The sequence below is a fragment of the Gymnodraco acuticeps genome, unplaced genomic scaffold (genome assembly GCF_902827175.1).
Source record: "Gymnodraco acuticeps unplaced genomic scaffold, fGymAcu1.1, whole genome shotgun sequence".
Classification (NCBI taxonomy): Eukaryota; Metazoa; Chordata; class Actinopteri; order Perciformes; family Bathydraconidae; genus Gymnodraco; species Gymnodraco acuticeps.
This window is the reverse complement of record NW_022990016.1, coordinates 2,008,227-2,024,014: the sequence shown is the minus strand read 5'-3', so window position 1 is coordinate 2,024,014 and position 15,788 is coordinate 2,008,227. Positions and strand designations below refer to the sequence as shown.

The window sequence follows — 15,788 nt, the reverse complement described above, 5'->3', positions numbered from 1 at the left end:
GCCTTCGTGGAGCTCCTGCTGATTGTGAACATGATATCTATATTTTACTTAGCAGACTCTTTTATTAGAAGCAACTTACAATAAGTGCAATCCACCATGAAGAAGTACATTAGCTTTCAATAATCCAAACCATTTTAAATGCTACTGCATTGGCTTAAAAAAAAAAAGGCAACATACTGTACAAATATGTTTTTTTTATTGGCCAAAGTGCAGTGAAAACAGATGGGTTTTCTTCTGCAATTGTATGAATATATGTAGACTTTCTTCTGTCTTGATGGGGGCTTTTTCCACCATCTTGGAGACAAATGTGTTTTTGTTGAGGAAACCAGGGTCCTATTCACCAGAATTATGTTTCACACTTCATTCTTGTGATTAATCCTGCTGGTTGTACTCATAATTCATACGTTGTTCATCTCTGTGTTCCTATTGAATTGTTATTTCATCCAAACAAATCTAACATTACATTACATTACATTGCATTTAGCTGACGCTTTTATCCAAAGCGACTTACAATAAGTACATTCGACCAGGAAGACACAACCTTGAAAAAAACAGAATCATATAAGTACATCAGGTTTCATAGAGCCAAACATTTCAAGTGCTACTCAACTGGCTTTAGGTAAGCCAGTCCTTTATTAGTATATAAGTGCTTTGTTAGTGATTCTATCGCTCGAAGTGGAGTCGAAAGAGATGAGTTTTCAGTTTGCGCCGGAAGATGTGCAAGCTATCTGCCGTCCTGATGTCAATGGGGAGCTCATTCCACCATCTTGGAGCCAGGACAGCAAACCCACGTGTTTTTGCTGATGGGAACTTGGGTCCCCCTCGCAGCGAGGGTGCAGCTAGTCGTTTGGCTGATGCAGAGCGTAGTAGGAAGTAGGAAGGACTGCCATGGAGAAACCTTTCCAAACTTTGAATCAAAACCTTACAATTGGTTTGATAATGACACTCTCTGTTCGTCTGTTAGTGACGGTTATAATGCCTGGAGGGACTGCCTGAATCCTTCAGAGCTGCTGTCTAAGCGCTGCAGAGATAACGGTCTGGAGGAACCTAAATTCGCACCAGGACGCATCACAGTGGCGGGCAAAGTTTTTGGTGGCAAGACGCTCTTCATGATTGAAGGTAAAGAAGACTGTTCACACTACATATTTAGCATGTATATTGTATGTGCATTTTGTGTGTGTGTGTGTGTGTGACATTAATGATGTGCACACGTCTCAGACGAGCCTCTGGAGTCCTATGAGCACTTGTCTCTAAAGATCCTGCACCGCTGGTCAGAGATCCCGAGTGTGGGATGCAAGCTGGTGCCAGAACACATCGAGACCAGAACTCTGTTCAACAAGGCTCGGCCCGGCATGGATCAGGTATTTTTTAAAAACTATTTAACAACTGTAAGTCCAATACGATCTGATGGAGCCAATCTAGAACTACACTTAGTAGAGTGCTACTTATTTTGGGTTGAGTGCAATAGTGTGAGACAGACTGATGTTGAGGAGTATTTAGATGTATCTGCATCAGAAACTGTTTGAATATTCTACTGTGTGTGTGTGTGGTGTGTGTGTGTGTGTGTGTGTGTGTGTGTGTGTGTGTGTGTGTGTGTGTGTGTGTGTGGTGTGTGTGTGGTGTGTGTGTGTGTGTGTGTGTGTGTGTGTGTGTGTGTGTGTGTGTGTGTGTGTGTGTGTGTGTGTGTGTGTGTGTGTGTGTGTGTGTGTGTGTAGGGTCAGGTCCGGATGTGGGTAGATATGTTTCCCATGGACTCACCTCACCCTGGACCTTCAGTGGACATTTCACCGCGAAAACCAAAAGGGTGAGAGCTGTCTCTCTAAACTGCTGCAGGCCATTCTTTAAAAGAGGCAATAAAACAATGCTTGTTTCTAAAATGACATGTTGAACCCCAATGCGTTGTGTACAGGTACGAGCTGCGTATCATCATCTGGAACACAGAAGATGTGATTCTGGAGGATAGCAACTTCCTGACGGGTCAACAGTCCAGTGATATCTACGTCAAGGGGTAACTCCAGCTCTTTTTCTGTATAGGGTGGTGCAGGAATCAGTCCTGAAACCCGGAGATGAGTTAGCATTTTTACGACCCCCAGTTCGCTTATCTCGTCCCCTGCAACCACCCGTGATGTAGTTCAATTATGGCCTAAAATGAGCTTTTACTCCTGGCGAATGCATTTTTGCTTTTAAAAAATCATAAAAGTAGTGTTAATATGTGGAGATTAGCCTGCAGAACAAATTGTGTAAGTATCATAAATGTCTGTTAACCGCAGATCTTATTAAAAAGATATGTGATCACTCTATGTTACAAAAGCAGACATCTGCCAAACTCATAATTAGCACAATGCATATTTTCTCGTACAAACATTAGCCTACTTATTCCTCAATTTCAAATTAAGACTGAATATCTATGTAAACACTGCTGCTGTCTTTGTTTCACTGTAGCTGGTTGAAAGGTTTAGAGGCCGACCGACAGGAGACGGACGTCCACTACAACTCTCTGACCGGAGAGGGAAACTTCAACTGGCGCTTTGTGTTTCCCTTCCTTTACCTGCCTGCTGAGAAGGTACTGGCAAATACACTGACGGTCACACCTCATGATCCCTGCTGAAACAAAGTAGGACCTGCAAAAAATATGAAATGAATAACACATACCTCTTCACAGACAGTAGTGGTGAGGAAGAGAGAGCACATTTTCTCTCTGGACAAAACAGAGCAGAAGCTTCCTGCCATCCTCAGTCTGCAGGTTTGGGACTTCGAGACGCTGTCTTCTGACGACTTCCTAGGTGTGTGTGTGTGTGTGTGTGTGTGTGTGTGTGTGTGTGTGTGTGTGTGTGTGTGTGTGTGTATGTGTGTGTGTGTGTGTGTGTGTGTGTGTGTGTGTGTGTGTGTGTGTGTGTGTGTGTGTGTGTGTGTGTGTGTGTGTGTGTGTGTGTGTGTGTGTGTGTGTGTGTGTGGACATAATAATAATATATCCATTATTTTCTCCTGTTTTTAAATGCCTTTGTCTCAATGTCTTTCATTTTTATAAAGCACCTTGAATTGCCTTGTGTTGAAAGGTGCAATATAACCTTGTCTTGCCTCCTCTCTCATCGCCAAACTCTTATAATATAAGCTATTTCCAAAAAACACATTATACTCCACTGCAAATGATCAATTACCACTGGCTCATCCATTAAAAAGACCAAACAAACCTGGAACAGCTGTCTTCAACCCTAAAGGATAGTCCCTTTCAATTAAACCTGGTCAAATGTCCTCTTTCCTGATCAGACCCTCGCAACACAAATAAAATAGCTGGAATTGATAAAAACGGAGAATATCTGTTCTTCTTAACTCTTCTTGTAATTTCCCCTTAATTTGTATTCCCCTTTAAATGTTTTTCTATTTTCTATATACTTTTAGTTTTGCTATCATGTTGGTATCCATTGTGATTAATGATCACTCACAGGAATAAATGAATGCTTTCCATCCTTGCAACAGAGCAGAAAATGTGCAACCATGTTTGACCGATAAAGTGCTTTGCCTCTATCGAGTAGGCACGTTGGAGTTGGACCTGCATGGTTTCCCTCGAGGGACAAAGACTGCAAAGTCGTGTAAAGTGGACATGTTGACGGACGGGACAGACAGAATCTCCATCTTCCAGCAGAAGAGATCGAGAGGTTGGTGGCCCTTCACCAAAGCTGGAGAGCTAACGGTACGTACACACACACACACACACACACACACACACACACACACACACACACACACACACACACACACACACACACACACACTGCACAAAACAATGCTGTGTCTCAATGTGCGTAATTGTGCACTTACTTTTGCTGTTTCAAGTACGTTCCGATGTGAAGTATGAGTACCATGATGTTGTAGTGATAACCGTCAAAATGTTATCAAACTCAAAAAATGTCATAGTATATTTTGTGGAAGATATAATGAAAAAATACTGTAGTGTGTCAAAACATTTGAAATGAGTTATATACTACAGTGACAACGCTAGATGTACACACTAGATGTGCCCAAAAGTTCCCAGACTACAACTTTGACTCACAGTTGTGAAAACGTTGAATTAATAGAGTTATGTGCTCTTAATCCATCAGGGAAAAGTGGAGGCAGAGTTCCATCTTGTGACAGGGGAGGAGGCTGAAAAAAATCCAGTTGGCAAAGCACGCAAGGAGCCGGAGCCGCTTCCAAAACCAAAGTAAGAGTCTCTCTAAAGACAAATCTAATCTGGTTTGTTTGTGTGTTCTTTCTCTGAAGGTTTGTGTTGCTTTAACAGTGGATTTCAGAGGTAGTAGCTTGAGAGAACACACAGAGTAAATGTGTTAAAAGGAGGTTCAAAACAATAAGTTAAAGGTCACCTATTGTGCAAAATCACATGTTTTATGCATCAACATGTGTCCCCTCCTCTGTGTAAAAAGATTCTGAAAGTGTCAGGAACAAAGACCCCCTCTCTTTTTGTCCTGATCCATTTATATAAAAACCTGTCTGAAAATGAGCTGATCAGATTTAGGATGTCATAACCATTTTTTTTGGCTTACCCCTTATCACCTGAATCTCCTCCTAGAGCACCATTGTGTTCTTTTTAACCAAATCTCTCTCAGAGGGGCGTGGGGAGGGGCTCCTTATTTTTCATCTAAAGTAACAGACAGAGAATCAGCACTTTTGAAACAGGGCTGAAACAGAAGGGATTATGGGTAATGATCTGTTTGGTGTTTGGAGCCCAACACTTCAGAGACATGTTTTGTACATATCTGGGACCTATTGATGAAAGACAGTAGGGGACCTTTAACACTAAAACTGTGATGAATCTGAAAATATGCCCTTCTCATGAGTCCATTAATAATACCTTTGATCTGGGAAATATTGTTAACCTCTGCACATGTTTGGAGTGAAGCTGCCAACATAAAGGGGACAAGATGGGCCTGGTTGCTCTCTGTGTATCAAAAATAACCATACAGTATATACTCTCTATGTAGTACACACTATACAGGTACACTTGAACCGAAAAAAAGTCATAGTTTATCAAACGTTTTTTTAAAGAAAGTCATACTATACTATGTCGACATTAAACTTGACTTGTTTTACATACACACTTACTTTGTATGACATCTCGACATCTTAACAATGAGAATTATCCATTTCTTTACACATTTTATTCGAAGTAAGTTTTTAAAAATCAGTTATTCTTGTGGATGCTTTTTCATTCAAGAATAGAAAAACTGTCCAACATTTAATAAAGCTGTTCAAACTAAATACTTTAAAGTGTAGTAATAATTCAAACTCAAATTCTCCCTCCTCCTCTCCCTGCCCCCAGTCGTCCTGACACCTCCTTCTCGTGGTTCGTCAATCCTTTCAAGTGTTTCTTCCACTTGGTGTGGCGGAGCTACAAGAAGTACATCATCATCGCCTTGGTGCTGCTCATCGTCATGCTGTTCCTCGCCCTGCTGTTCTACACACTGCCATCAGCCATTTCTCAGAGGATAGTCAATGGATAACACACGCTAACATCTTATTTTAAAATAATGGATGACTTTTAGACGATGCAACTCCGCCTTCCTCTCATGACAGCCCAAGAAAAACTTGGGCAGCTTCTACAAAGTCTTATATACCAAGTTTTAAAGGGACAAACCTGGTTAAGTGCCCATCTTTAAAAACATATATAATAAAAATAAGGATATACATGGTCAGTCCCTTTTCATTTGGATTTGTCTTGACTTCAGTAGGAACAATTAGACTTTGGGCTAAGGCTATGTAGATATTTTTTAAGATTCGACAGACGAACTAGATATCTTTAAATGGAAATTGTAAAACAAAAACATGGAATATTGAGTTTTTGAAGTCTCAATACATTGCTAACACGACGTATGTTAGGGCCTTCATCGTCTTCCTAGGGTTTAATGGTTATCAACTCAATTTCAATCAGGAGAGACGGTTTTGATGTAAGAATACATATTTATTGCCAGGAATACACAAATGAATGTAATGGAGTTTTGGCGATTAGGCCCCGTTGTGCAGGAGTATCATTCGGGAGGGGAGAACCGATCCGATGAAACCCCCCGGGGTCTAGACACTGGTGGTGGTGAATGGATGGTTAGGTCCGGTCTGAAGAGGAGGGGCTTAGCTTGACCCTGGATTCAGAGGGACAGGAGGTGAAAAGGGGTGGAGGAGGGTTGCATCGAGTCACCTGAAATGACAGCTGACAGGGGGGGGGAGCAGATTTAAAAGGTTTAGCGGAGCGCTATGATAGGCTTGTGAGAATAGAGCGAAGTGATTGGTTAAGCTGGGGAGTGACGCCCCCGATCACTTATTGAGAGGAGAGAGAGTAGTAACATGGAAATAGTAAATGAATGAGAAAAGAAGGTCTTCCTGGTTGAACTTGCGCTGACCTGAAGCACTTTCACACACAATGAGAATCATGTCTTTTATCTTACATCTTTTACAATGTAGTCGACGTACAAAAGTGCTTTACAACCAATATGAAGAGGGGGGTGATTAGCCAAAAAGCTCTTTCAACGTATCTTAGTGATGTGCAAAGATAAAAACCTGTACTCCAAACTTATCTACATGTGTTATATTAAGGAGGAGTGTGGCTTTGTCAAAATAAGAGTTCAACACAGAGCTTCTTTTAGCTGCCTTTAATGTTACTGAACACAGGCTTCTCATTTTGATCTGGTGATTGCCAATCTTCAGTTTATTTTAGACAAACTACAAAATATTGTATTCTTATTAGCAGCCTCAAGTCTTTGCAATACTTTTCCGGCAATTTCTTTGTGTATTACACACTTCAACTCCAAAACAAAGTGCAAAAAGTACATTTACCATCACACTGGAAACCCCTTTCTTGTCTAGACCAGCGGTTCCCAACCTGTGGGCCGCGGCCCCCTAGTGGTCCGCGAAGGCATTGCAAGTGGGCCGCCAAATAATTTGCAAAACATTATGATTTGTGTGGAAACATTTCATTATTAAGATTTTTTTTTTTATTATTTGAACCTCTTTTCTTTTTCTTTCTTGATCCTCCTTAGCAACGGTCATTACAGTCCTTCACAGCGGTCTGAACTACTGGATTAACAACGTGTCACATGTTCTGAATCGACCAATCAGAACTTCATTTAGCCTCCGTATTGTTTATGGTTGAATGTTGGCCGCGAAACATTTTTAGATTCTTAACTTAAGTGGGCCCTGAGTTGAAAAAGGTTGGGAACCGCTGGTCTAGACTTTTAAAAGACAGTAACATGCATTTAAATAAACAAAATCATATATTATTCATGTTGCATTATCCATGTACCCAACAAACCTTTCATTTTAAAATAAATAAGCACTAAGCATGTACAGGAAAGCTCAAGATGAGGTTTTTACATATATACACATTTGAAATCATTTCCTGTATATGGGATGTTTTTTACATACGGTTTTAAAATGTGTTTTAAAATCAAACAGGGATAAGCTTGTACACAAGACTGGTTGTTATGTTGAACTGATTTAAAAGGTAATCCATATAAGATGCTCTTGTTTTTTTGTTATTGAAGTTTTAGTGTGCAGGCTTCTGTTTTGTGATGGAAAGGTAAGAAAACTACAACAAAAGTCTCAATGATTAAGAGTCTGATTGACCTTTCCTGAACAACAAACATGACATATTTGACAAATACATTCGTAAAAACCTCTGATCTCACTGCAAGATATCCGTGTCTGTCAGAGAGATGCTCTGCTGCAGTAAGCTGACCTGGGGGTAGGAAAATGTCACAGTGTGTTGATGTGGGGCCATGTTGGGGCCTCTGAGGAGGGGAGAGGAGGAGCAGGAGGAGGGAGTGAAGGGGATGCTGTTTGCCGCATGCAGCTTCGACATGTTGAGGAAGTTGTTGGACTGAAGCATCTGTCTCTGCTGACTGCTGGAGGTGGCAGCTAAAACATAAAGATGGCAATTTATTAGTTTAAAAATTGCAGACGTGTTTTCTGGCCTTCACTTCAAAAACAATATGAACTAATCCTGTTTGAATTGGGCTGAAAGCTGGGCTTGTGATAATGCTGCTTACAGCTTTCTCATTAACCACTCTTTAAAAACAACTTTAGATGTATATGTATGCATGTTTATAATTATATTCACTTATATATTTGAACTCATTTACTTCATGTTTGAACTGTTATTATTGTTGTTATTTTTAAGTATACATAATTGTATTTGTTTCACTCTTATTGTCGATGTTATTCTTATACCTGAATTTCCCTAAGCACTCCCTTGGGAGAAATACACCTGCAAAGACATAGGTGTCACACATCCAAGTCAGATAAATGTACTCTGGATGACGCGAAAATGTTATTATTCTTATTTATTATTATAAACACTTTGCGCAAGACTTTGAAAGCAGGAACTCAAAACTGTGTTACTGAGGGATGACACTGGCATTTGACCACTGGGGCGCATCTTACCGCAGGTCACTCTGAGCTGCTGATGCTGGCTGCTGATAGGGAAACCAGTTTGACAAAGACCTGCAGCGCCATCAGGAGCCTAAGAATGAGAAAGACCAAAACGACAGGCTTCGTCTTATTGGGAAGGAAGGTTATTGTATGTAAATGATACTTGTGGGTAGTAGTGGGGTCTGTAGATAGCAGACTTCTTAATTATTCAAAACTAAACCGTGTAGCAGATACCGTGCAGTTAATTAATGGATTGACCTTTAAGTCTCAAGCAGGATCTGCTGCTCAAGTGTTAGTGGCGGTATCACTTCCTAGCTTGAGTGTGGTCACTGACAGCACTGAAGATAAGTGGTGTGATTTCATTAGCTTCTCTAACACAGAGAAAATCACTAAAAGTATCCCTGAAGGCCTCATTTAAAAACAGAAATAAATCATTTTCATGCACCTGAAAGACAAGTTTGGCAAACGTTTCCTAGAGATAATTAATAATTAAGTAGAACACTTGAGTCAGAGACTTTGTTTTACATCATGCACTCCTTTCTGTGATAAAGTAGTCATTACTGACCGGAGCCTGGTTAACACAGGCCTGGAGTTTCCTTTTCGCTCTCCATCTGGCCACTCTCAGTCTGGTCTTCTCTCTGCGCTCGCGTACCTTCAACAGAACAAAATATATTTTCCATTCAATATGGAGAAATGTAAGAAGACACTTTGATAGAAAATGGCACTTTATACTCCACTATCTTTAAAAGTGTATATATGTCACAAAGATGTAGCCTGTTTATCTCAGCTTGTCTTATTAAGCATTATTGTCCACTGAAACCTGCTCCTTTTTAATTCTGCATACATTGTAAGGCTAAGCTTATGACGAGCATTTTTTTTTATTACTCTTGTTGAATTCTCAGTCTTGCTGAAACATGATACAGCCTTTGGTTCACCATGTACAAAACAAACCTTTACATATATCTGTAAATAGGACGTTCAATAACCTAAAAGCATGGAAGACTATTGGTATGATGACATCTGACTGTACCCAATCGAGGCAGGAGATACCAAGCTGTTCAGCAGTGTGAGTGTGTGCGTGCGTCTGTAAGGACAGGGTCAGGTCAACTAACCAGGTCTGCAAGCATCGGCTGAGGCAGCGTCTTCTCCAGCTCTCTGCGTCTGTTGATGCTTCGCTTGCGGAGCTCATTCCTGCGCAGCTTGAAATCTTCGTAAAGACTGAGGTCTTTAGTCCATGGCCGTACCGCCTGGCGATATGGGAGACCTGATGGTGAATAACCCATGGACTGCAGGGAGCTCAAAGGCTGAGGCATCAGATCTGAGAGCAAACACACAGAGAGAGGTTTGCAGTGATTTTTAAACATATAGATTAAATGAGATGCAGATCAATACATCATGTAGCTGATTTATATATCAATTAGGGATGGGAATTTGAAAGCAAATGTATATTCGAATATTCGACCCCCCCAAAAAAATGGTTAACCGGTTAACCGAAATGTACATATCCTATATAAAAAAAAATTGGGTAAAAAAAAAAATTCCAAAAATATATTTTCAATAACTTTTGGAAATAAATACATACATGTTCAAATAAGTGTAGCAACCAAGTCAAATTAGTCAAATGTATTGAACTGGTGATCACAGTTTGACAGCTATAGGCCTACAGCTTTCATGTGCGGGATTCACAATCAGCCCAGCTGTAGAGAAGACCCTTTCAGCTGGAACGGAGGTTGCGGGTATGGCAAGGTATAGCATGTATATAAGTTTAATTTGGCATAGTTTGACCTCTACACCGCACTCACTAACCTGGTAGAAATATTTCCACACTCCTTTTTGACGCCATGTCTGTTGTGTAGGACTCTTCTTAGAGTGTAAATAATTACCGGACTATGACTGGTAAAATATGTTGAATACCGGCAAAACTAAATCTCTCCTGTCAAAATGACTATGTACTTTGCCGCCACACACGGTTGCCAAGCAGCGCTTATTGTTGTTTAGGCTGGCCATGTGTCGCGAGTGTTGACAGGGGGCGGGGGAGCACGCTCATGAACTGTTAAATCATTCAAATTATTCAATTTGATAATATGTAATCAACTTAGGCATTCCTCCCAACAAAAAAAAATAATGAAAAAAATTAATAACTCATATTCGAATACCTGAATAATTTCGAATATTCGATTAATCGTTCCCATCCCTAATATCAATGGCATCTTGTTTTTATACAAGTGATCAATACTGCTTTGTTTGGCCAGGGGGAGTCAAGTAGGGAAACATCATCAAGAGAGAGCATTTTTTTTTTTTTTAAACTAGCCAAGCAGTGTCAGAAGCATCTGCTCACTCTCATACACAGATGTACTCACCAGTGCATGGTCCTGCTGAGCTGTAGGCTGCAGAGTTATTTCTCTGACTTTCTGGAAGTCCTGACCTTTGAGTCTGGAGGAAGTGAAAAAAAACATTAATTTCTTTCAAGAGACCCTTTTAAATAGCCTGTGATATTCAGTGCATTATCAACATTTGTATGTACAATTAGGGATCTTAATTATTTAACTTTGATACTCTATTTCTAAAGAAAAACCGTGCAAGGGCTGCAAAGCACTCTGGTCCATTGTCTACACCAGTGTTTCTCAAACTTTTTCATACCATGGACCACTTAACCAATAAAAAAACACTCGCGGACCACCTAACTCCACAAATATCCCAAAACACATCGTTTTTCTAGAACAGATTATAAATCGCCTGGAAATGGTACAAACAAGTGGCAACATGTGTGACGAAGGTGTTGCCCTGGGCTTTATCATGCAATAGAAAGTTAAACTTAAGCTCGTTCCATTGCGGAGATATTCCCGCGAGAGTGCGGAAAACTTAAATGTATTTATTTATTTCAAATGTGAAATGTTACCAATATACTCACGGACCACTAGGGGGCGCTCACGGACCACCAGTGGTCCGCGGACCACACTTTGAGAAGCACTGGTCCACACCCACTGAGGGGGGAAATGACAATGATGCGACTTCATCACTGTGAGATCTGTGCTTGATTGACAGTTGAAACTATCAGAGGCAAAAACAAAAAAGTCCAAAACTAACTTATGTAGAGAGTTATTATTTTTAAAAGGTTCTTAAAAAAATATATATCTTCTTAACAATTTGGGGAAAACACTCTCAAAAGAACTCAGGTGCTGACCTTGTTCTGTCAGATTGAATATTCGGCTCTCGCCTCACCTCTGACTCTGGAAGAGGACCCTGCTGCAGCTGGCAGTCCAGCAGAAGCTCGGCCATCACATCCTGCTCTTCCTCTGGCTCCTCCTTTATGCAGATCTCCTCCTCCTCCTCCTCCTGCTTCACCTGCATTACACCAAGAAACAACAAGGACTTTAGGACTACGATAAGAAAACAGTGTAATACCGCCAGTCGTTTTTTCTGGCACACTTAATGTCGCAATTATCTCCATCTCCTTTGGACTGATTTACTTATTTTGCTTTATACTAAATTACTTTTCTTATAAATGATATGATATGCTCCTACTAGTATTACACCTCTTGAGGTATATCTAGTAACCGTTGTATCAGCAGTGTGTCCAACAACACCCCTAAGTTGTTATTATAAGCTATTATAGTCAATAAACCAGCTAAGACTTTTGTATTTCTCTATTTATCCGTTTACATTTCAGTTGTTATGCTGCTGCAACAACCAAAGTGTCCCAATCAATAAAGGTTTTTCTAATAAGTTGTAAAGAAACATTACAAAACAATGACACATGATGGTTAATCAATTAATTCATGCTTTTGTTGATATATTATTAGTAATGTTTTTGTAATTGTTCCTGTTTAACTTTATAGAGAGCTAATCCTTGCTCCTTCTGTAAAAGGTCAGGGCATGATGCAGGTTGGCCACTTCAGCACGGGGGTGTATTTATGACAAACAGTACTGCTTATGCAAAACCAATAGGATGAAGTCTGGAAGTGTGTGGTTACTTGTGAAGCAGAGGAGTGCAGAGTGGAGCTATCGGCCTGGGTGGAAACATGAGGGGAGGGTGAGCCAGCGGCTGACTGCTGCTCCAGAGCCTGGACAGGAGGAGGAACCAGGTGAGCGTCCCCTCCCTCTGAGTGTGGCTGCAGAGTGACGGTCCACTTGCAGTCGTTCTCCTGATCCTGGCTGTGAGCTACGTGTCGCTCTACAGGAAAGAACACTGCACAAACACAGTATTTTGTTCAGAGATACACGGCAACAACAATGATATGTTATCAGTCCATATGCAACTGATTCTGATTCTCGCTCGACACCAAGTCAAATTCCTCGTACGTGTGAACCTACCTGGTAATAAACCCGTTTCTGATTCTGATTCCTTTTGGTTTCCTATTCTCCATTCAGTGTGTATTCTGACTAATACTCGATTTTCTCAAATCCAGTATTTAACTTTTAAAAGATACAATAATAAAAGTATATAGGATAATACCTACTTTTTACATCAACAGATATCATTTATATTTTTCCAAATTAAGTTTGAAGGGAACAACATGTAGAAAAGAAGGCAGCAGTATCACACTCACACTCACACACAAACACACACACACTCACTGGCTCTGTACCTGTGCTGCTGTCCTGACTAGATTCTGTTGGAGTGTTCAAAGAGAGTGAGACTGGCGGCAGCAGGTCAGACGTGTCAGAGCTCAGATCTCCCACATCTGAATGACAAAGCGCTCCGATTGCACGCCTGCTTGTGCTGTGTGGGGAGCTGCATTCTGGAAGCACACACACAGAAAGGAGTAAGACCCATTGCAGTGGAGGGGGCCAAATATGTATCAGTCATCTCCATGGCCATTACCTTGATTGCTTGTTGACAGTGGTCCCTCGGGGTTCGTTATTGAGCATGATGGAGAAATCTCAGTGGAGGAAACACCCGCACCACCTCTCTGTGCTTGAAGGTACATGGACGGGTGAATGCGGCCCAGAGTGGAGGCAGAAACTCGTTGCTCCAGCTCCTCCTCCACTCCTTGCCTGTAGTATTTTAGCTTTAGCTCGGTATACCGCAGCTTGGCTCGGATGTTTTCATTCTCTTTCTCTTTTTGGGCTTTTTCCCTTTGCAATGACGCAACGTCCCTCTGCATCAGCGCCACATGGCCTTTGAGCTCCTCAAATTTGACTCCCACCACTTTTAGCATCTCAGCCAACACCGTCTCCACCGCTCCGTTCACTGCTCGCTCAACCACGGCACGCATCTGGCCTCGAATCAGCGACACGGCAATGCTGACGTCCATTTTGAAAAGACCTCTGACCAAAGAGTGGCTGGAGAATGTTCATCAAAATGTTACCTGCATCCACAAATGCATTGCAATTAAAAGGTGCAGTTTGATTATTGAACTTGTTGTCTAATCTACAACAATGTCACCTAATCCAACAGTCTAGATAGCAAGAGAATACAAAAATGGCATACAGAGAAATAAACAAAAAATGTAGTCCCAAGTTTTTGTTAAAGATGCATTATTGTCGTGCAGGAATGCCAAATAACATTATATCGAGTAGACAGCTCTGCAGTGACAGGCATTTGAATATGTGCATGTTCCTTCCTGCTGAACGGAGCTAACTAGGAAAACAAACAACTAATTATGACATGTCAGACAGACAGAAAAACACTACGATCAAACTCCATGAAATTACTAGGACTGCCCCGTGTAGGTCATTTTGGCTTTTTTTTTATTGTGAATTACTGATTTTTTAGCTAAGTACATTTACAAGTACTGTACTTAAGTACAATTTGTAGGGACCTGTACTTTACTTGAGTATTTAAATGATGTGTTACTTTGTACTTACCCTATACCCCACTTAAAATAAAATCAAGTTTTATTTCTATAGCACATTTTTAAACGATTTTTGGTCGAGCCAAAGTGCTGTACATATAATAAAAAATAGCCTACAGTAAAGACACTTTACAGCAAATACAACAGCACAGTTTGTGCAGAATATCAGTATGAGAAAACGACACCCTCTGTCCTTAGACCCTCACATCGTACAAGGAAAAACTTCCGGAGAAAACCCCACAGTTTAAAGGGGACATTCAAAGGTCAATAGTGTACTTTAATCAACACTTAAATAAGACTTTAGGTACACCTGGAGTAAATCCACAAGCTACCCTGCAGCAAACAAAGTAATTAAAACTAGCTGCACCTTTACCAGCTGTGATAAACACATTATTGCATCAATAACTATATATATATCAAAACATATAATATATATTATTCTGAAATGGGCCAATCTGCATAATGAGTAGTTTTACTTTTGTTACTTCAGGTATATTCTGATGTAATAATAGTACTTTTCTACTTTTACTTGAGTAACATTTGGATTGCATGATTTGGATTGTAAAAGAGTATTCCTCCACTCTGGTACTTCTACTTGTACTTAAGTACAAGATCTGAGTACTTCTTCCACCTCTGTTTATATGAATGCAGGTCTTTAAACCGGTGATAAATTACGTCACAGAACCATCTTGGACCTCCGACTTGTAAAGTTGCTATGGATACATTAGTAACCTTTATAGTAATCTCCCATATTAGAAACTCTAGTTGAAAATTGTCAGACTATGTAGACTGTTGTATATACACATTAGGATGAAAGATAAAAACATTGTACTTACCTTTTATTGTTGTTGGTGATAAACAGCTTAGCCTGTTAGCTGATTGCTAACTGGCTAAAAAAAGCCTTTAACAGATCGTTGGCTTCTCACAGTCTTTGTAACAGTAGCTGTCGATTCAAAAACATTGATCACTTTTATGTTTTCATTGCATTGAGTTTTATTATCAAAAGACTGCTTCTTTGAACGAAAATGTGAAAATACTTCTCAACAGCTGTGTTGTTTTACCATAACAACGGCCAAGTGTTTCCGGGTGAATCTTCTTCGTTGGTTTCAATGTCAGGGTGGTTGGCGTAACTTAAGATTCATACCGCCACCTACGGTAAAGAGTATGTAGTTGTAATAATAATAATAATACTTTATTTACATAGTTACTTTCATGCAAGATTCAGCCCAAAGTGCTTTACAGAGCAAGACAAGATACATGAAATAACAACGAATAAAAATAGAGATTGAGGAACATGATTGAAAACAAGTTATGAAAAACAACAGAAAGAGTTGATCACAAAACCATAAAACATGAACGGTGATACCACTCAGATTAACCCAAATTAAAAGCCACATTTAAAATATGATAAATCAAGGTAAGAGAAAAACTAAATAAAATAAAATGTCTATATTCTACAAACCCTTGTGTTGCTCTGTGTTTAAAAGCTTTCATAGAAAACAATCAGGGCTTTTATTCCTGTACTGAGATTCAGTTTTATCCTAAATCTGTCAAAAGTTTGACCTGGTCTTGAAT

The 15,788-nt window shown here is 40.1% G+C and overlaps 2 protein-coding genes across 8 annotated transcripts in view; one reads left to right on the top strand and one right to left on the bottom strand.

Moving 5' to 3' along the window:
• Positions 1-5,690, top strand: part of fer1l6 (fer-1 like family member 6) — a 46,876-nt gene extending 41,186 nt beyond the window's left edge. Inside the window, 9 exon segments of the mRNA XM_034213723.1 lie at positions 965-1,119; positions 1,219-1,361; positions 1,716-1,804; positions 1,910-2,008; positions 2,443-2,563; positions 2,663-2,783; positions 3,534-3,691; positions 4,101-4,201; positions 5,318-5,690. Of these exon segments, the coding sequence (XP_034069614.1) occupies positions 965-1,119; positions 1,219-1,361; positions 1,716-1,804; positions 1,910-2,008; positions 2,443-2,563; positions 2,663-2,783; positions 3,534-3,691; positions 4,101-4,201; positions 5,318-5,498 (1,168 nt within the window). The 3' untranslated portion in view covers positions 5,499-5,690.
• A 933-nt stretch (positions 5,691-6,623) lies between these two features.
• On the bottom strand, positions 6,624-15,321 carry si:ch211-67e16.4. 7 transcript variants are annotated; one of them, XM_034213815.1, is made up of 11 exons: positions 15,275-15,321; positions 15,050-15,156; positions 13,241-13,701; positions 13,005-13,157; positions 12,390-12,604; positions 11,638-11,760; positions 10,776-10,848; positions 9,528-9,733; positions 8,981-9,070; positions 8,428-8,506; positions 6,624-7,902 (listed from the first exon to the last, which is right to left on the bottom strand). In XM_034213815.1, exons 3-11 carry the CDS (start codon positions 13,671-13,673, stop codon positions 7,670-7,672), a joined length of 1,605 nt encoding a protein of 534 aa, XP_034069706.1. In that variant the 5' UTR covers positions 13,674-13,701; positions 15,050-15,156; positions 15,275-15,321; the 3' UTR covers positions 6,624-7,669. The 7 variants fall into 7 exon arrangements, with proteins under 7 accessions (XP_034069706.1, XP_034069704.1, XP_034069703.1 ...); XM_034213813.1 differs by having other exon boundaries at positions 13,241-13,727; positions 15,275-15,320; XM_034213812.1 differs by having other exon boundaries at positions 13,241-13,727; positions 15,050-15,304.
• Positions 15,322-15,788: the final 467 nt, after the last annotated feature.

Bases quoted from the DNA above. Each gene is read 5' to 3' on its own strand.
- si:ch211-67e16.4 (XM_034213815.1), bottom strand. From the start codon at position 13,673: ATGGACGTCAGCATTGCCGTGTCGCTGATTCGAGGCCAGATGCGTGCC. The intron at 13,158-13,240 runs GTAATGGCCATG...GTGTGCTTCCAG, and splicing joins ACTGTCAACAAGCAATCAAG to AATGCAGCTCCCCACACAGC. The intron at 9,734-10,775 runs GTGAGTACATCT...GTTTGCTCTCAG, and splicing joins CTCAGCAGGACCATGCACTG to ATCTGATGCCTCAGCCTTTG.